The sequence below is a fragment of the Heloderma suspectum genome, chromosome 5 (genome assembly GCF_057233095.1).
Source record: "Heloderma suspectum isolate Gila_16-S chromosome 5, 16-S_ref, whole genome shotgun sequence".
Lineage (NCBI taxonomy): Eukaryota > Metazoa > Chordata > Lepidosauria > Squamata > Helodermatidae > Heloderma > Heloderma suspectum.
This window is the reverse complement of record NC_139462.1, coordinates 224,776,273-224,795,575: the sequence shown is the minus strand read 5'-3', so window position 1 is coordinate 224,795,575 and position 19,303 is coordinate 224,776,273. Positions and strand designations below refer to the sequence as shown.

The window sequence follows — 19,303 nt, the reverse complement described above, 5'->3', positions numbered from 1 at the left end:
TTGTTTTTACATAGAGCTTCTCCATCTGTATAGAGCTTCTCCATCTTTGGCTGCAAAGGACATAATCAATCTGATTTCGATATTGACCATCTGGTGATGTCCATGTGCAGAGTCACCTCTTGTGCTGTTGGAAAAGAGTGTTTGCTATAATCAGTGTGTTCTCTTGGCAAAACTCGATTAGCCTTTGTCCTGCTTCATTTTGTACACCAAGGCCATGCTTTCCTGTTATCCTGGTGATTTCTGGACTTCCTACTTTGGCATTCCAATCCCCTTTGATGAAAAGGACATCTTTTTTTGTGTTAGTTCTAGAAGGTGTTGTAGGTCTTCATAGAACCGATCAACCTCAGCTTCTTCGGCCACAGTGGTTGGGGCTTAGACTTGAATTATTGTGATGTTGAATGGTTTGCCTTGGATTCATACTGAGATCATTCTATCGTTTTTGAGATTGTACCCCAGTACTGCTTTTCCCACCCTTTTATTTACTATGAGTGCTACTCCATTTCTTCTCAGGGATTCTTGCTCACAGTAGTAGATATAATGGTCACCTGAATTAAATTCGCCCATGCCTGTCCATTTTAGTTCGCTGATCCCCAAGATGTCGATGTTCAATCTTGCCATCTCATGTTTGACCACCTCCAGCTTACCTTGATTCATTGATCTGACATTCCAGGTTCCTAAACAATATTGTTCTTTGCAGCATCAGATTTTCTTTTCACCACCAGACACATCCACAGCTGAGTGTCTTTTCGGCTTTGGCCCAGCCACTTCACTCTTTCTGGCACTACTTGGAAATACCCTGTGCTCTTCCCCAGTAGTATATTGGACACCTTCTGACCTGAGGGGCTCATCTTCCGGCATCATATCTTTTAGCCTTGTGATACATTCCATGGGGTTTTCTTGGCAAGAATACTGGAGTGGGTTGCCATTTCCTTCTCCAGTGGACCACATTTTGTCAGAACACTCCGCCATGACCTGTCCATCTTGGGTGGCTCTGCACGGCATAGCTTATGGCTTCACTGAGTTACGCAGGCCCCTTCACCACAACAAGGCAGTGATCCATGAAGGGGGAAATTTCTATAGTGCTTCTCAAATGGGGAAATAAGTCATTCCTATGTCACTCCACCAAATTTATCAGTGCTGGTTTTCTCCAGTCAACCTGGCCGCCTATCCTCTTTGCATTCTTTGATCAACGGCATGCTTGTTTGATCAGTGTATTTTATTTAGTGATCACTTTAATCTAGGGATGGGAGAAACAGTGATGTTTGAGCTTACTGAAATTTTCCAAACTTCACTTCAAAGCTCTGTTCAGCTTGCTCCCATTTTTGTTTGTGACCTGTTTTTTGTTTGAACGGGAAAAGTGCACATTTCTGTGTGCATTTTTCAAAACTGCATACTTTCCCCCCATTGACTAAAGGGTGCAAACAAAGTTATTTTGGGAAAAATGCACATTTCAAAATGTACATTTTTCTGCAATCTGCCAGTCTTCCTACAGCCTCACTTGCCCTGCTGTCCTTTGCTGGAACAGCTCTTCCTGTGAGACAATGTGTTGTCCAAGGTTCTGACATTTCCTTACCAGGATCCTGCTCTCCTAAGTTGACCACATTTTACTGGGCTTGACCCTGCTTTATCAGAATTGATATCTCCCTACTTGATACTGAACCATCTGTGAGTGCATGTTTTATAGGCTCCTTCCCTGGGCATCAAACCAAGCCCAGTTTTTTTGTGAACCGCCCAGAGAGCTTCGGCTATTGGGCGGTATAGAAATGAAATAAATAAATAAATAAATAAATAAAATAAAAGCCAGGGTAGTGAGGTGTTAGAAGGAAAGGAAGAGGTATTTGAGAGAGACAGAGATCAAGGAACACTAGACAGTTAGCATGTGTTAAGGCCCAGGATTCAGACCACACACACACACACACACAGACTGTCAGAGGAGGGGCATGAAGACATGGAGGAGGAGGGATTGCATTGAGGGAACAACTAAAGAGAGAACCTCTGAACTAACCATGCCACTTGGGACATCCATGGAGGAGGAGCTCCAGGTGATAATGTTGCCTCCACCACCTCCACCTGAAGAGGTAGCTCTACTCCCATCCTTGGATGACTCATCATTAGAACCACCTGGACCACAGGAGAGTCCCCATTCCACTATCATCCCATGTTCAGGAGCAGCAAGATTAGAAAGGCGAGCACAAGCTTAGATGGGCAGCTTGATTAACTATTTCACTCTTCCCAGTGCACTTGGAAGTCAAGCAGTCACTTTCCATACCAGGTGAATACATCACTTTAAATGAACTGGAAAAATGATCCTGCAAATGACCATTATTTCTGACCTTTACCAGACTGTTTGGATGGCTCTCCCTAGCATGAATCAAGGCCAGCAGCTACTTTCCTAAAAGCAGAGAAATGGGAGATTTGCTCAAACCTATTAGAAGCAAGCAGAGTGTTTTATTCGTAACAGCAGCAGTATTTACTGATAGGCATGTGTATGGTGCCCATAATTGAAGTTTGGTTTGGTTTTTTAGGGGAGAAGTCCCTCCATGCTTTAAAACTCTAGGGGGAAAATGTAGGACATGGAACCAATTACCTAGGGAGGTGGTGGGCTCTCCCACATGAGGCACTCAAGACGAGGCTGGACAGCCATCTGTCAGGGATGCTCTGACTTAGATTCCTGCATTGAGCAGGGGGTTGGACTCGATGGCCTTATAGGCCCCTTCCAACCCTACTATTCTATGATTCTATTCTGTGATTCTATGAGATACCTGCCACCCCATAATTACTAATCATAATTGCCAAAAGCTCTGAAGGGGACCTCTTTTTTCTTTCCCAGCCCGTTTTCCCCCTGGCCATCTCACTCTATCTGCTAATCTTTCCTATCCACTGGGAACAAGAAGAGTGGGGAAGATTGGCTTTTTTCCTTCTGTCATTTTGCTTTGTTATCTCTCTCCCTTGGCAGCTAATCTTCCCTGCTCTTCTCCCTCCCTACTGCTAGGGAAAAAAAGATTAGCTGGGATGAGAGAGATCATGAAGATAAACAGCCAGAGCAAACAGCCAGAGCAGCAGTTCCTCCTGCCCTGTCGTGACGACTTCACATCCCTTTGTCTTTTGTCCACTGTCAGGAATGAAGGAGCCTTCAAATGTTCCAGTGTGCTTTTAGCAAGCGTGAAACATAACATACAGCCTGGCTTTCAGGCCATGGAAGAATTGAAACCCTGCTTCTTTTTTAATCTGAGTGGGTTGTAGAAGCTGCTCTGGCATTCCAAAGTTATTTATTTCTGTCAGTTTGCAGATAAATATGTCAGTTTCTTTTCTACTGAAAGTATTTTTTAAGTATTCAAAGCCACTTACAATCCACGAAATAAAACCCTCAACAATCCTATATCTATGTCGATCAAGACACACACAGACGTACATGGGCATGGCTTTTCCTGCATTCAGGTGAAATGCTTGAAGGCTCCGATTCATTTTCATGACATGCACAAGGCTGATCACCCAGCTCTACTCTCCAGTAGATGTAAGGGGATGTAGAGGTATGTATATGGGAAAGAAGTAGGGGCTTTCTAGGGCCCGAGGACCATTTAGGTCATACATGGCACCTTGACTTCAGCCCAGAACCTAATGGGAAGTGAGTGAAGGATGAACATCCTTCACAAGGATGAACATCCTTCACAAGGAGTGAAGAATGATTTGTGTTCCTCCTTGGCCTGAACTAGTCCAGAGATGAGTGCAGAATTATGCAGCAGCTGAACCGGCCTCCATTCAAGGGTTTTAGTACCGAGGTATATTATGATGGATTTTGCAATACACTGTGGAGTGTGGCTCCAGATTTATATCATGCTGCCATGTCATGATCAATTACTGAGACTGGCATAATTGATCACTCTGTGGGCCTAATGTGATTAGCAAAACTGGGCATTGTAGAAAATGAATCCACTCTGAGCTGCTCCCAGGAATGAGATTGTGTCAGTTCATTTTGCTGTGTTACGGTGAATGCACAAGGTTTTTAGTGCAGCTATGGCACACTGCTCTCCATAACAAACACAGGCCTTGTAAAAATGGGGAGGAGACTGATATCTCTTGCTCAGCTGAGAGGCACATGGGAGTTACCGGCATTGCTGACAGAGGGAGAGATGTTTGCACAGAGTAAACCTGTGTGGCAGGAGTGGGCAACTTGTGGCTCTCCAGATGTTTTTTGGCCAACAATTCCCATCAGCCCTAGCCAGTATAGCCCATGGTGTTGGGTGAGAGAAATTCTAGGCCAAAATATCTGGAGGGTGACATGTTGCCCACCCTTGCTCTGGCAAAGGACGTCCTTGGCCATTCAAACAAAATTATTTGGATACTGCTCATATCAGATGGTGTACATGGGTTTTCCCCATTTCCCCCCCTCATAACAACACTGTAGTGTAGGTTAGCCTGAGAGAAAGGGACTGGGGCTAAGGTGGGATTTAGGGTGAGTGGGTTGAGTAGGGATTTGAACCCACATCACCCCATTCCAAATCCAGCACTCTATCCATTAAACCACACCAGCTTCTTGTTTCCTTGGGTAAATACCCTGAGTGGGTGTCTCACCTTGAGTTCTGCTTTCAAGTCTCCCTCACACATTATTTCTTTCTATTTATTCATTTATTTATTACATTTCTATACTGCCCAATAGCCAAAGATGTCTGGGCGGTTCACAACAATTGTCGCAGAGTGCTGGTTTTCAAGCTGTGTCCCTGGGAACCATGGTTCCTTAGATGCTTATCGGGGTATCTCAACAAGATCCAGAATGGCAGGAAAGGCATGGGCTGCAAGAAAATGACCACAGTTCTGGCACGGCTATTAGGAGTGCTGGAGCAGTGATCCCATAGGATCATGGGGGGGAGGGACTAATCCCCAATGACCCTGAAGCAGCCAGGATTACTGCTTTCCATGAGCTATTTTATTTATTTATCATATGGCACATTCCCATCACGTTACAATAAAAACATAGAGCATAATAAATATGAAATATAAAATATAGACAGGAAGATCACAAACGCATGTCTAGGTTACAGATATAGTTTTTTACTTCTGTTGTCACAGCCAGGAAATCGGCAAAATCTCCATCGTAGGCTCGGTTTTGACACTTTGTTTTTCAGCCCCACAGTCACAATTCCATGATGTTATTTTGCCCCATTTATAAAGGGCATCTGCACATCTACCATGACCCATGCAAATTCGGTTCAAGGTTGTCCATATCGCACGGGGCTGGTCAAATCCAGGTGGTTTTTCCAAGATGCAGGGCAAGCTTCGGCATTGTGGAGGACAGTTTCCTAGCCAATGTTGTTTCCACATGTTGTGGATATTGAAATCATCTTCTAGAAGAGCTTTAGCAGTCGAAATGGCTGGATGTCTCGATCCTAGGCTGTTTCGCTCCAAGTAGGTTACGTCATTTAATAGTGGTAGCTGGAGATTGTCCAGGAGCTAATGGTGGTAGAAAAGAAGCAGCCCTGAAATAACCTATTACCAGTGTGGGTGTGTATGCACATGTGAAACCCCATCCAACGCCAGGTGCAGCCTTTGGATCCGAAAAGATTGTGCATCCTTCATCTAGTGCCTCACAGGAACTGTGTCTATGTCCTAAAGCAAGCCCCAGAATCCTTAGCAATGAGCAGGAGTTGTAGAGGTTCCTCAGCAAATAAGTCCATGGTGGTAGACTATCTTTGAAATCTACTGCATGGGAGGCTTTGGTGGAAGCAACTGCTGCAACCAAAGAACTTACCTTCTTTTGTGGCCCTGAGACCCCAGGTCCGGCAGACCTGAATGTCCAGTCGGCATTCACTGAACTGTAGAAGACAACTGACGGGTTGATAGGATTGTCAGCCTAGAAACTCTCTTTCTCTGAACAGTGTGGTCTGCAATAGCCAGGCAGTCTTAGGAGGAACATGGAGTTGCCAGCTGCTTCGTTGTCTGCGTGGCTTTGTTATGGGTTTTAACACCCTGGAATCCTGCTCACCATAAAAGCCGGTGACGAATCACTGTGGGCACGGTGTGCTCCCACCTGCCTGTGCATCGCTGCTGAAAAGGGCTTTGCAGTGCTCATTCTGGAAGGGCACGTGCCATTAACTTGAGGAAGTGTCTGGCAGAATCGTCGAGTAGGCAGAAACCTGGGCAGGGGCTTGCTCGTTGACGGTGCTTTTGCCGAACGCTTTCGAGGAAGGCAGAGAAAATATCTTCTTGCAAGCAGGCAGAGCGGCGGGCCCGACCAGCAGATGTGACTGCCTCACTCCCTCGATCTGGAGAGCGGGGTGCCCTTGCGTGGGCACTGCAGGAGGCTAAATGGGGAGGGCGGGCAGGGTAGGAGAGAGACTCCCCTCCCCTCGTGGAAAAATGTTACAGATCAGAACACACACGCACAACTCTTCCCAAGCCCCCAGTACAAAACGCTGCAGTGTGGAGGGCTGTTGTAGAGGATGCCAGCCAAACAGCCAAGCCCTGTTCCAGAATATTCCATTCCTCCCCGGCTTTCTGTTCCCCCACGCACACACACAACAGTCAGTCAGCAGTCCATGCCACTGAGCATGCTCAGTCCACAATGGGCTCCCTTCCCTCCTTCATTCCCCACCCCCAGTTTTTTTGTATTTCTGCAAACCTTGGGGTTCCCCCAAGACCGCTGATACCTCCCTCTTGTGCATAGATGGCACTGTTTTGGTTACGTAAAGATGGGCAATGGAGGCTGGTGGCTCTGATGTCAGTGGTCCAGGTTTCAGTCAGAACCAGTCAGCACCTTGGAGAGCTCCTTTACAGTTCTGACTGGTTCTGACTGAAACCCAGAGCAGATTTATCGCCCCACTGACATCGGAGCCACCAGCCTCCGCTGGAGTCCGCTATTTGTGTTTATTACCTTTCCCCAGCCTCAGGCCCTCCAGATGTTTTGGACAACATTTCCCTTCATGCTGGCTGAGGCTGATGGAAGCTGTAGTCCAGACCATCTGAAGGGCACCAGGTTGGGGAAGGCTGGTATATATGGTGGCAGTTATCATTCATTGCCAGTAGGGTTCCATTTAGGGAAGCAAGTCCGAGTCAGCTTCTGACTCATATCCTCTAAACCAGGAGTGCAGAGCTTCAGGCTTGGGGGTTAACTCCAGCCCACCTGGGGTCCCAAGCCAGTTCCCTAGGGTTCCCCAGATGGCCATGCCCCCTTCCCTCTGACCACCGATCATTGGTGTCCCAGCTTTTGTGCCGTTCATTTCCCATTCCAAGGGATTGAAATGCCTTTCCTAAGGCTTTGTTACTGTCAGTAAGAGCTTTAAGGTAAAATATGCTGGTATTTTTAGCCCCACCCCTTTTGCCTGTGGCCCTGCCCACCACTGGAATGCAGCCCCCAAGAGCCTCTCTGAAATGGAATTTGTGGCCCTCGGACTGAAAGAGGTTCAACACCCCTGCTCTAAACACAGACTCTCTTTCTCCAACCAGGTACGTTCCGCAGCCAGGAAAAGATGGCACCGCTGGCAAGACCATCACTCCCTGCGTGTACGGGTTGCCCGCGCCATGTCAATCCCCACCTCTCCGACACGGATTAGCTTTCACAGTATAAAACAGACTGCAGCCGTGTGACCAGGCCTACTCCCTCAGCAGCTGCCTGTGGCGTTCTGTTCTCTCTCCTCCTTCCATCTCTCTCCCTGTTGTCTTTTCCCTCCCTCGGTTTGTTTCCCCTTTCCCCATGTCTTTAATTTTCACAACGAGGCAACTCTTGTGTGTCTTTGTGACCCCCAAAATAAATGCCACAGTGGAAGAAGGAGCAAAATGACAGAAGACGAGCATTCATGAGAAATCTTCCCACATTCCCTGAAAGGTAACCATGTGGCCAACAACAATCACAAAAGACTGCCCTCTGAGATGAAATGAATATGGTCTCGTCACTCCTTCCCTTCTGTTTAAAGAATGCAGTTGGACCATTTCAACAAACTTCCCTTGATGTGATTCCCAATAGTTTCATGGTTTGCTATGTATATATTTTTTCTTGATTAAGGAATTCTTTCACACACTTCAAGTTCTGTTGGTTGCCACTGATTTTGAGCAGATCTAGTAGTGCTGTCCAGAACCCTGCCCCTATTTTGGGGAACTTTTTCCCTGCAAAAGAGGCATCGTTTTTTCTGCCTCTTTCGCAGGGAGGGGGAGAATTTCAGAGAATTTTCTCCCTGGGGGGTGGGACAGGGTATCCACGTACCTTTTTTTTAAGTGCAGGAGATTCTTGAGGGGTCTTCTTTCTGTTTTTGTATTGAAAAACAAAACACCCCCGGCACTTCCTGGAGCTGAGGCCTCTTCTCCAGCCGTGAGTTCTTCCTGAATGCTTATTGGAGAGGGAGAGGTCACATGGTCTCCTGGGAGTTCAGAAAGAACGGCCGGGCTGGAGAACAAGGCTTGGGCTCCTGCAAGTGCAGGGGGTGTTTAAAAAAAAATTGAAAAAGACCCTTCAAGAATTGCCTACATTTAACAAGGTATGTGGACATCCTGTCCCCCTCCCCAAGAGAAAATTCTCTGAAATTCTCACCCCTCCCAGCCTCTTTCTCCCACCCCACGAAATACCAAAAATGGAAGAGCTGAAATTTTCGGCACAGCACTAGGATCTAGCATTAATGTGGTGATATTCTCTTTCCCAAAGTAGCAGAGGGCATATCCTCACTTCAGGGAGATAACGTACTTCCATTTGCTGGAGGGGGTGGGCAGTTAACCAGGGATCAGTACACCCCAGTGCTGCAGAGATGTAGCCTTCAGGAAACTAATAGCCCGATCTTAGACACACTGACTCAGAAGTAAATCCCAAGTAAGTTGTGCACAGGATTGCAGCCTCATTGTCTGGGGGGGGAGGAAAAATGGGCTGCTGCTGCTGCAGGGGAAAGGGTAGCCTTCCCCAACCCCTTCATAGTGCTTTGACTACAGTGTCTATCATTCCCAGTGAGTATGCTGACCTGCTGGCTGGGGATGATGGGGACTGCAATCCAAAACAGCTGGAGGGCTGCTCCAAATTATGGAAGGCTACACTTAGGGATGTCAGAGAAACCTGCAATGGAACCAAATGAGTTCAGATTTTGATGAATCCAACTGGTAGATTCTGCAGTGGACCAGCTTTTCCACTGTCAGGTGGATTCTGCTGACTTGTGGACCGTTTTGCTAACTTTCCTGATTTGGCACAAATTTTGTCATCAAAAAATATGCAACAACAAAAGAACTGGCCAAAAACATGCATTTCCCCATAGGCTAAAGCATGAAAATGCACATTGGGGGGGATTTTACACATTGGGGGGGCAGTGCATTTTTGCACGTGTGCATTTTCGCAAATGCTCATTTGCACAGATTTGGGAACTAAGAAAATCTGATTCCGTTGATGGGCAGACTGCGGATGGAAGGTGCCTGACAATCTACGAAACACAGACAGAACAGATTTTACACAATCCATACGCCCCTAGCTATTCTATGTCCTATTTTTATGAAGATGCCTGCATTTGAGTGGGTGCCCTGAAGCTCTAAACCAGGGGTGTAGAAACCCAGACCAGGGGCTGCATCCAGCCCTCCAGGGGTCCCAATCTGGCTGTTTGGGGTTACCCTGATGGTCATGCCCCATTTTCCTGCCCCCGTCCTCTTTCCTCCAACCACCAACCAATTGGCGGTCTCCCAAGTTTTGTGAAGCATTTTACCCATTCTAAAAGGTTGAAATGCTTCTCTCCTAGGGCTGAGTTACTGACAGGAGGAGCTTTCAGCTAAAATAGGCTGGTATTTTTCATATTTGGGGCCCTGCCCCTTATGTCCCGCCCACCCCTGGAATGCAGCCCCCGAGAGATTCTCTGAAATGGAATTTGGCCTTTAGGCTGAAAGAGGTTTGACACCCCTGCTGTAGGGCAATTCTTACATCCTTCCTTATAATAAATTCCTCTGTAGGGCAGATTTTGCTTGAGGGCTGCAGTTGCTAACCAGTACATTACTAGGATGCAAGCTACATTGTTGCTCTGAAGGCATGTACACACACAGAGGCACAGAATGCTGTGGGTGGTAGGGGTGTAGGAGATGTGTCACCAACAATACCACAGGTATTGTCCATGAGAACCTCCTGGCTTTCATGCAGCCACATCCCACACAGCATTCACACTCATGACAATCTGCCAGCAGGAAAGTCACATTTTCCCCGCTACACAATATTACTCTTTCAGTGTTGGGAAATGGAAATACCCCATGGAACAGAAGCATTGGCCCTGAGGAAAGACACCTGGATCTCCCCATAACAACTGTGTATTTGCTTTACACCAAAATTACCAACTTGAAAGGCCTTTGACATCTCTTTTATTTGCTGGCAGCCCCACTACACCCCACTCACTGCCTGGTGTGGTACTGTAAATGACAGCCACAGAAGTTAGTAGCCCTCAAGAATGTCTGATTTTTCTGTTGGCTCCTCATATCCTTATTTTAGTCATTGGTGGACCATCAATGGCCTGAAAGCAAAAAAAAAATTTTTTTTAAACTAACCCTCTTCCAATTTTCAGAGCTATCCTCTCATGAGCACCTGGGGGTGACTCTTGCTTGACATAGGCGAGTAGCAATTCACAAGCACACTCCAGTATACAGGGTAGCACCTGAAAAAAAGTGAATGTGAAAAAGGAGGCTTGCAAACTACACACACACAGGCTTTGGAAAAGGATCTTTAGGATAAGGATTTGCCTTCCGTGCTATATGTTGGTCCTGCTGCTGGACAAAGCTTTCAAATGGATAATCTCTATAGTACTTACAGAGCTCTTTCCCCAGGTAATCAATTTTTCATCTCTGCTTTGCCAGTGAGTTTTGAAAGGGTACCTGACCAGCTTCTGCAGCTGCTTTTTTTTGGAAAGAGGACATCTGAGGGGATTTCGTGACTCCTTTTGCTGGAGCCTCAAAATTAAGATTTTTTTAAAAAAGGGAAACTGTTACAAAGTGATGGAGACAGTGGTGACGATGCAGCTGCAGGGGTTGCATTGCATCGAGAGCGTCTAATTTGCATTGTGCAATGTGGCACACTATCTCTGGGGCTTTTTATGTGATGTTGAAATATAATGTAAATATTTTCAATAATAAACACTTTGTTTTTGGTTTCTATCGATTTAGAGAGTTTTCTTCTTATTCTTGATCACCGGTAAGGAGGTAGAAACAATATTGGCAGAGGCACTATCTCAGATTTCAATTGGGTAGCTCAAGAGGGTTGCTTCCAAGCCCAGCAGCATGGGCTGCCATGGTTGAGCACTTGCTGGGGGCCCACAGTGTAGCAGGGGCCCACTGACAAAAGCCCTCTGGACTTGCTCCTCCTCTTCACCATCCCAACCTGCTTGTTCACCTGCCTCTCGCTCTGGCCCAGACAACAGTGGTGGTGAGAGGGAAGAACAGCAGATGCCATGGCCTACTTGCTCACTGCCTCTCTGCCCGTCAAGCAAGCAAATGGTAGTAATTATGAGAAAGAGGAGGAGTAAGAGCAGCTGGGGACAATGGTGGTAAGAAGGTAGACTCACTAAGGGAGGGGGGCCATTGAGAGTGTCTTGCCAAGGGCCCCCAAAACCTGGAGCCAGTACTGGTTGCTTCCATACTAGGGCCCTTTAGCACTGCAGAGGTATTGTTATTCCACAATCAGAACAAGAATTAAAATTATGGTTCCACACGACACGTAATACAGCACCATATTGTGTGGTAATATCCATCCCCATGGATAAGATCCTTCTATAATGTTTACTCAGATGGATGTAAATCTCTTTCAGCAAAAGTCCCTTGCATTTTTAATTAGAAGCTTTAATTGGTTCCCGTTCAGTGTGGCCACAGCACTACTGATGAATTGCCCCATGCATAGTCAATTCCTGTCTTCATGGGGTGGGGGATCATTAATTACTACTTTGTTCTCAATATTTTCCCCTTGCCTTCCTTGCAATAGCAGTATTTGTTATTTAAAAAGCAACAGAAGAAAACAGCAATTAAAGCCTCCATACAACAGGAAACAGTAGCTGACTGATGAAGCAGCAATTTCTTAATAATCCCCTGACCACGCTCAACAGGAAACAAATAGGTACAAAAGCCAGTAGGAGAAAGCTTCTAATATCAGACACAGTAGCCCTGGAAAGCCTCCAAGGTGCTTTGCCAGTCCCGGTTGAACAGGCTGGTGCTGCAATTGCATTTTAGGTGCAAAAAAAAAATTGGTGGGTAGCTGTGTTGGTCCATTAGGAAAAAAAATCCAACAGTCACAGCATGGAAATATCTTTATCAGGACCAACCAATTTGCCACAAATCTGTGAGCAAGCTGTGAAGTCCTCCAGGACTCTTGACCAGGCTGTTTAACATCCAGTCTGATGAAGAGTTCTGGGGACCCCAAAAGCTTATTCGTGACTTTGTGACACATTGGTTGGTCCTAATAAAGATATTATCAAATGGTGACTTTTGGATAACAAATACAAGACAAGGAAAAGAAGCATCATCATAATACTTAAGATTCCAATAGGGCTTTCAAGTGTTCAAAATGCTTCACATGCATTATTGAGTTGTAATCCTGACAACAAAATGTAAATCAGTATTCACATCCCCCATATTACAGATGGGGGACTGAGGCTGAGAGAGAGTGGGTTGGTCCCCAACTTCCTTGGGGCATATTTGGAATGCAGAGAGTGGTTGTTCTCACAAAATGGCGGCCATAGGGTGGGCTTGCATATTCATAAAATGGCTGACTTGGTAAGCATGGCTTGTCACAAAAACACTCATTTCCCAGAAGGCCAACTTGTGAGACTGAAAGAAAAGTGACTTGCCCTAAAACCAACGTACAAGGCAAAGGCGAGGTCTGCGCTCCAAAACATGAATCTACTATTTTAAACCCAAATAAAGATGATGTTTGAGGGCAGCACTTTGCTTTGCAGATGGCAACTTCCCACTTTAAAAAATAATAATTTAAAAAATCCTAAGAAATAAAATAAAAATCAGGAAGGACTGGGAATTCCTAAGAAATACCATCCTAAATGAATCCTAAGAAATAAAATGCAAATCAGGAAGGGCAGGGAAATCCTAAGAAATACAATCCTAAATAAATCCTAAGAAATAAAATAAAAAATATTTACTACATTTATATCCCATCTTTCTTCCATCATGAAACTCAAGGTGGCTACATGTGGTTCCCAGGGGGTATTCCCTCCAGGCACTGCCCAGACCCAGACCTGCTTAGCTTCAGCAAGGTGGCTGCCTCATGTGCCTTCAGAGTATGACCTGGGACCAGGAAGGAAGAAGCATCTGTGGGCAAGTTGGGGCACATGGGCACCATGTTGGGGACCCCTGACCTAGTGACTTCATGGCAGAGGCAAGATTCAAACAGAGAACTTCCTGATTTGCAGCTCAGTCTCTCAGCCATTCTGGGACACCAGTTCTCAATTACGTGCACGGGAGAAGAATATTCCACTTGGATAGGATGAACCCCTGGAGTTGAACATACAGAAATTCCCCATTTTCTGTCTGCTGCTATTCAATGCTGAACCCAAGGAATTTCATACCTAAACATGTCCTTGCTCTTTGCCAGGTTTCTCTTTCAGAAATTTAAAAGCAAAGCAATAAAAGCTCCCCTCCCCATAAAATCTTCCTTTTCCACCCTACTCCCCATACGTTACCAAGCACCATGGATGAGGCGTGGGGAGGGTGCTGATTTTTCAGGGCAAGAGCAAAATTACATGCCAGGAATTTGATGGATTAAATCTGCCCTTTCACGGCTGTCTTAGCCTTGGCAGAGTTTTGCTCAATGGCTCAGTTGCCGAGCTTCCAAATCTCTTTTCCCCGACCCCAGTCACCCCATGGCTCTCTCATGCTGATGTCTCCTTTTAATTAAAGAGGACATTAAAAGTCACTGTTTCACATTTAAAAGCAAAAACCGCTCAGGCATTCCTGAGTCTTCCGTCGCTGATGGCCTGTAAGCCAACCTGAAGAAAAGACACAGAAGTACAACAAGGATCTACCTTTCTCCGGTCTTCCAAAAACATCTCTATTCCGGGAGGATTTCTATTCTGGTCTCACAGGCACCAGTGCTTCCAAGAGTTCAGGTGCTTGCCACAATTTAAATCATGATTTTTATGAACATCAGGGGTTGGCTTAGGACCGGATGTTTCTCTAACCCCACTGACATTGGAGCCACCAGCCTCCACTGATAGCATCTCTATTTTAAGCTGGTTATAATGAGCATTCCAGTATGTACTCAAGAGCTGTCAATTGTTGTGAAAGGCTTTTTTTGATGCCTACAATCCACTCCTACCTAGTTGGGGCAGGGAGGGGGGAGGGCAAAGATTGCATAAGGTACATTTATATAAGTCACCAAATTGCTGCCAGCTGCATCTTGAAATGCAAGATTTCGGAGAGTCCCCAGAAGAGCTATCAAGAGACACTCAGATTGTGGCATTATACCAATGAGCGCGGAGTGGGAGTCACATATGATCGCTTGGGGGGTACTTGGTGGGTTATAAATGCTGGGGAAATGTTCAGGGAGGAAGCTTCGAGATGCCAAAAAAGACAGGATGCAAAAGACTTCTTGGATCAATGCATATATTTTGGCCCTGGGAGATACTAGACCAGAGGTAATCAAACAATGTCCCAGGAAACTCTGAGATTCCTCAGAAACCTATCAGGGTGTCCTCAATGAGAAGATCAGTAATGGTGGGTAAATGTCTCTGAAAGGCAAGTTAAGTAACACTAGCGCCAAACGTCCCACTACCAATCATCCCCTCTTTATGGAGGGGCTGAAGCTCTGTGGTAGAGCCCCTGATTTGCATGTAGAAGGCCCTAGGTTTGACCCCTGACATCTCCAGTTGAAAGGATCTCAGGTAGCAGGAGATGAGAAAGTCCTCTTTGACAGACACATTGGAGAACTGCCGTCACCTGGAATAGACAATACTGGGCTAGAGAATCCACTGGTCTGACCTGGTACAGTTATTACCAGCGAATTGACTAGTCTGCCCCTAGAGGCTGAAGATGTTATAGCAGGTTTCCACCACATGGACACATTTAAATTAATTTGAATTTTAGAAGAAAATCACCTGAGGGGCTGCTTAGTATGCATGCCAAGTTTCAGGGGTCTAGCTTGCACGACTATGGTGCCATGGCGCTGACGGATGGACAGACGGACATCCTCTTTTATTATGATAGATTATATATTACAAGGATAAAAATCCTTCCAAGGTGGTTTACAAGTAAGACAACAATACATTAATTTTTAAAACAACAACACTGTAAACATATTAAATCTAGGAGTCAGAAGGACCTGTCCCACGGGGCATTTGATGACAGAAACCCTGTGAGGAAAGGGAGAGACAGCAGGAGCTGTCTTTGATTGATTGCGTCCCTCTCTCTCCTGGAATCCTTCCCTCAGGGCAGTTGATGGTAATGGGCCTCTGTGGAAAGGGACGACCCAGCTGGAGTTGGTAGCTACAGAGGAATGTGGTGGTGTGTTTTATGCTAGTGGCGCCGATTTCAGTGTGGCTGTGCCTCCATTCTGGGTTTTAGTGAGAACCAGCCAGAACTCTAAAGGAGCTATCCAAAATGCTGAACCCTATCCTCAAAATGGTTTCAGCACCTTGGATATCTCCTTTGGAGTTCCGGCTGGTTCTGGCTAAACACCAGAATGCAATTACAGCCCCACCGAAATCAGAGCCACCAGTCTCCACTGGTTCTATGACACTCTCTCAATTCAGCGAGGCCTCACAGGTCTAACCAGCATCCCATGTTGACCAAGAGCGCACCTTGGAATGCGCACCCCCCACCCCCCGGAATGCCCTGCCATTCACAAAGGTTCCTTGGCCGATAAGTGAAGTGGGAAAGGTTCTCTCAGAAAATTGGAAAACCACCTTATTAGGCCAGTTGTAGGTTCTCAGAGGTGGGGGAAGGGTGCGCGCGCGTGCGCTGCAGAGCTTCATGACTCCTCTAGCATCAAGCAACTGCTGACTCTCCTTTAATTGTGGCTTCCACAGAGAGGTGGCGTGGGTGGCCACAGTTGCTGCACTTCGTCATCCATTGACATGCATCATCTGGGGAAAGATGCTCGTGTGAAGTATCGGTATTCATGGAGAGGTGGCAAAACCAACATTAAACCTCTTCTAACCTGGTGCCAAACAGTGACTACAAGTTGCTTCTGCTACTTCTCAGTCATGTTCCCCACAAGGAATGGAGGGAGGGAACCCCACCCCCACACCGCCACTGATGCTGCTGATCTCCCCATCAGAATTGTCAACTGCCCTGGCTCTCATTTTCCTGTTGATGCCATGCAACAGGTTCTCGTTACGTTTCCTGCCCACCTCTATTTATCGCTTGCCATCACCATGGCTGCATCCCCTCTGGCTGTCATCATGTCGCATTAAAGGTTGCCATTTGTTTTCTAATCTTACACATTTACATTCAGAGGACAATATTGCTTTTATACCTGGAGTGCCATTTCTCTTCCTCCCACCCCCGCCTCAAGGCCATGGAAATATCATTTCTCCATACTTCCTCTCCTTTGCTCCTGCTGATTTTAGATCAACTTTTGTCTGCATGACCTGGCACCGTCCCTCAACATGAAGCGATGGGTGTTATTCGCAGCAGGCAGGCAGGCAGGCAGGCAGGCAGGCAGGCCACCCCACAAATATAGGGACCGGGCAACCATTTTGATGGTTACAATTGCTGATTTGAACTCTCATATTCACTTCACAAATATACCTTGGTAGAAAAATGCATCTGGGTACCTCTGGCTTTGATGAGCAAGTTCTTGCAGCTATCTGCAGAATCAAGTGTACATGTTTCAGTCAGGAAATAGAGGTTGCACAATGACATGCCAAAGGCAGAATGAATGGTTATGAGAACATAGGAATAGCCCTGCTGGATCAGACCAAGGGTCCATCTAGTCCAGCATTCTGTTCACACAGTGGCTAACCGGCTGTTGACAGGAGACCCACAAGCAGGACATGAGTGCAACAGCACCCTCCCGCCCATGTTCCCCAGCAACTGGTGTACATAAGCTCACTGCCACTGGTACTGGAGGCAGCATAGTGATATCAGGACTAGTAGCCACTGATAGCCTTCTCCTCCAGGAATTTGTCTAACCCACTCTTAAAGCCATCCAAATTGGTGGCCATCACTACATCTGGTGGTAGCAAATTCCATGATTTAACTCTGCACTGAAAAAGTGCTTCCTTTTATCTGTCCTAAATTTTCCACCAATCAGCTTCATGGGATGACCCTTTTGGGTTCTAGTATGATGACAGAGGGAGAAAAATGTCTCCCTATCCACTTCTTCTACACTGTGCATAATTTGTAGGCCTCTATCATGTCTCCCCTTACCCTCCTTACAATCCCAGCACCCCCCAGAGGTAAGCACCCTCCAGACCAGTGGATCACATGAAATTAAGCCAGTTCATACATACCTCAACACTGACCGTCCAAGTTGCCGCCCTGGGCATTGCTGAAAACCCTTATTCAGAAGTGGGGCCTGGAACAAAAAGTTGCAGTATGGAGTGATCCCTGTGCAGCAAGGCTGCAGGACCTCATGTCTGAGCACCAACGTTGGCCCACCTGGGGTCCTAATCTGTCTCTCCAGGGTTCCCCAGATATCCACACCCCTTCCCCAGGCCCCATCCGCTATTCCCCAACAACTTTCAGTTTGGTGATTTCCCATCTTGTGTGCAATTCTTTCCCCATTCATAAAGGTTGATATGCCTCTCCTAAGGCTTACTTAAAGCACAAAGAGCTTTAAGCTAAAATATGCTGGCATCCTTGGTATGATGGCCCTGCCCCTTTTGCCTTTGGCCCTTCCCCCTTTGGCTGGCATGCAGCCCCCAAGAGTTTCTCTGAAATGGTCTCTGAATTCAGTCAGTCGTGCCAATTTATGTATTACATTTCTATACCACTCAATGGCGGAATCTCTCTGGGCAGTTCACAACAAGGCAGGATTGCACCCTAACCGATTTAGAACAACAGAGACCGAAACATTTTAGTCTTTCAGTCTCTGTTGTTTTTAATCTGTCACTGCATTTTCAATCTTTGCATTGCTGCAAGATCTTATTTTGTTTTTTCACTTCTGTTTTATGCTGTAGTTTTAAAATGCCTGCGAAAATAAGAGGGTCTTCATCTACTGCCAGAAACAGCACAATCGAGTATGCTTTATCCTCATTTGGGTTGTTTGGGTGGAGTCTCCCCCAACTTGGGTTTTTTCCCCACCTAAAGATTTCTTTGTACTTCTGTAAACCTCAGGGTTACCCTGAGTCTGATGACACTTCCCTTTTGTTCATGGGTGGTGCTATTTTGTCTATATAAGGACTAGCATTCAGAGAATTGCTCCCTGCAGACCAAACCGGGCTCCACAGCAGAAAACGGACCAAAGTCTGGGTGGCTGAATCAGTGAAAGCTCATTGATCTTCACCTCACACAGACAGATTCCTCCCGAGTCCCGACATCCCTAGTTGAGAGACAGAAACTAGAAAACAGGGTCTACCCCTAGGAATTAGGACCAGTTGGAGAGTGTGGAATATAGCAAAACAATATGAAATAGATTCTAGACTCACAAGGGTTGGGCAGGGAGCTCTGATGCATCTGAACCTCACTAACCAAACGGACACCCATGGCTTGGTGTTGGTTCTCCCAGTGGTCAACATGGCAGACCGAGAGACCACAGGGATACTGGATGTGGTGCAGTACACATGGCAGAAGGATGTGCAACATGCCGACATCCATTCAAGCAGGGCCGGCCCTACCATTAGGCAGAGTGAGACAGCTGTCTCAGGCAGCCGATGAAGGGCAGGCAGAGAGTGGTTATGACATGTGGGAGGATGGAGCTATCTTGGCCTTGGGGCTTGTCCTTTGCCCTCTAAGCCAGCCCGCTGCCCTCAGAAGGACGCTGTACCATCACCACTATTAAAGTAAGATTCAACTCCCAGTTCAATCAGCTTCTGTATATGGAATGTGGGCGGGGGGAGATACCATGTTGTCCCTTGTCTGAGGAGACCGGTCCTGCATTCAACAGAGTAGCATCTGTTCTCTGCTATCAAAAAAACCGTCCTCAACCTTGTTAGTTAGTGGACTGTCTGTTACTGAGAAGGACCTCACAAGAGGGAGGCAATGTGCCTATGTGTACCTACAAGGCGGTTTATAATGCATAAGCCCTTCCTGCACACACACTACCCATCACCATGGCCGGCCTTTTAAGTCATTCATATTAACCATATGCTCATTAGGGTTTGTGGTTCTCAAGGCTATAAAAGCTCTCTTGCTCTCTCTTTCTGGCTGATTTTCGAAAGAATGAGCCACACTGCCAAGTTAATACAGAGGAGCATGCTTCCAAGTG

At 46.4% G+C, this 19,303-nt stretch overlaps 1 protein-coding gene across 1 annotated transcript in view; it reads left to right on the top strand.

Moving 5' to 3' along the window:
• Positions 1-11,091, top strand: part of CRHR2 (corticotropin releasing hormone receptor 2) — a 139,087-nt gene extending 127,996 nt beyond the window's left edge. The window contains exon 11 of the mRNA XM_084855101.1: positions 7,441-11,091. Within this exon, the coding sequence (XP_084711227.1) occupies positions 7,441-7,581 (141 nt within the window). The 3' untranslated portion in view covers positions 7,582-11,091. The remainder of the gene's footprint in view (positions 1-7,440) is intronic.
• Positions 11,092-19,303: the final 8,212 nt, after the last annotated feature.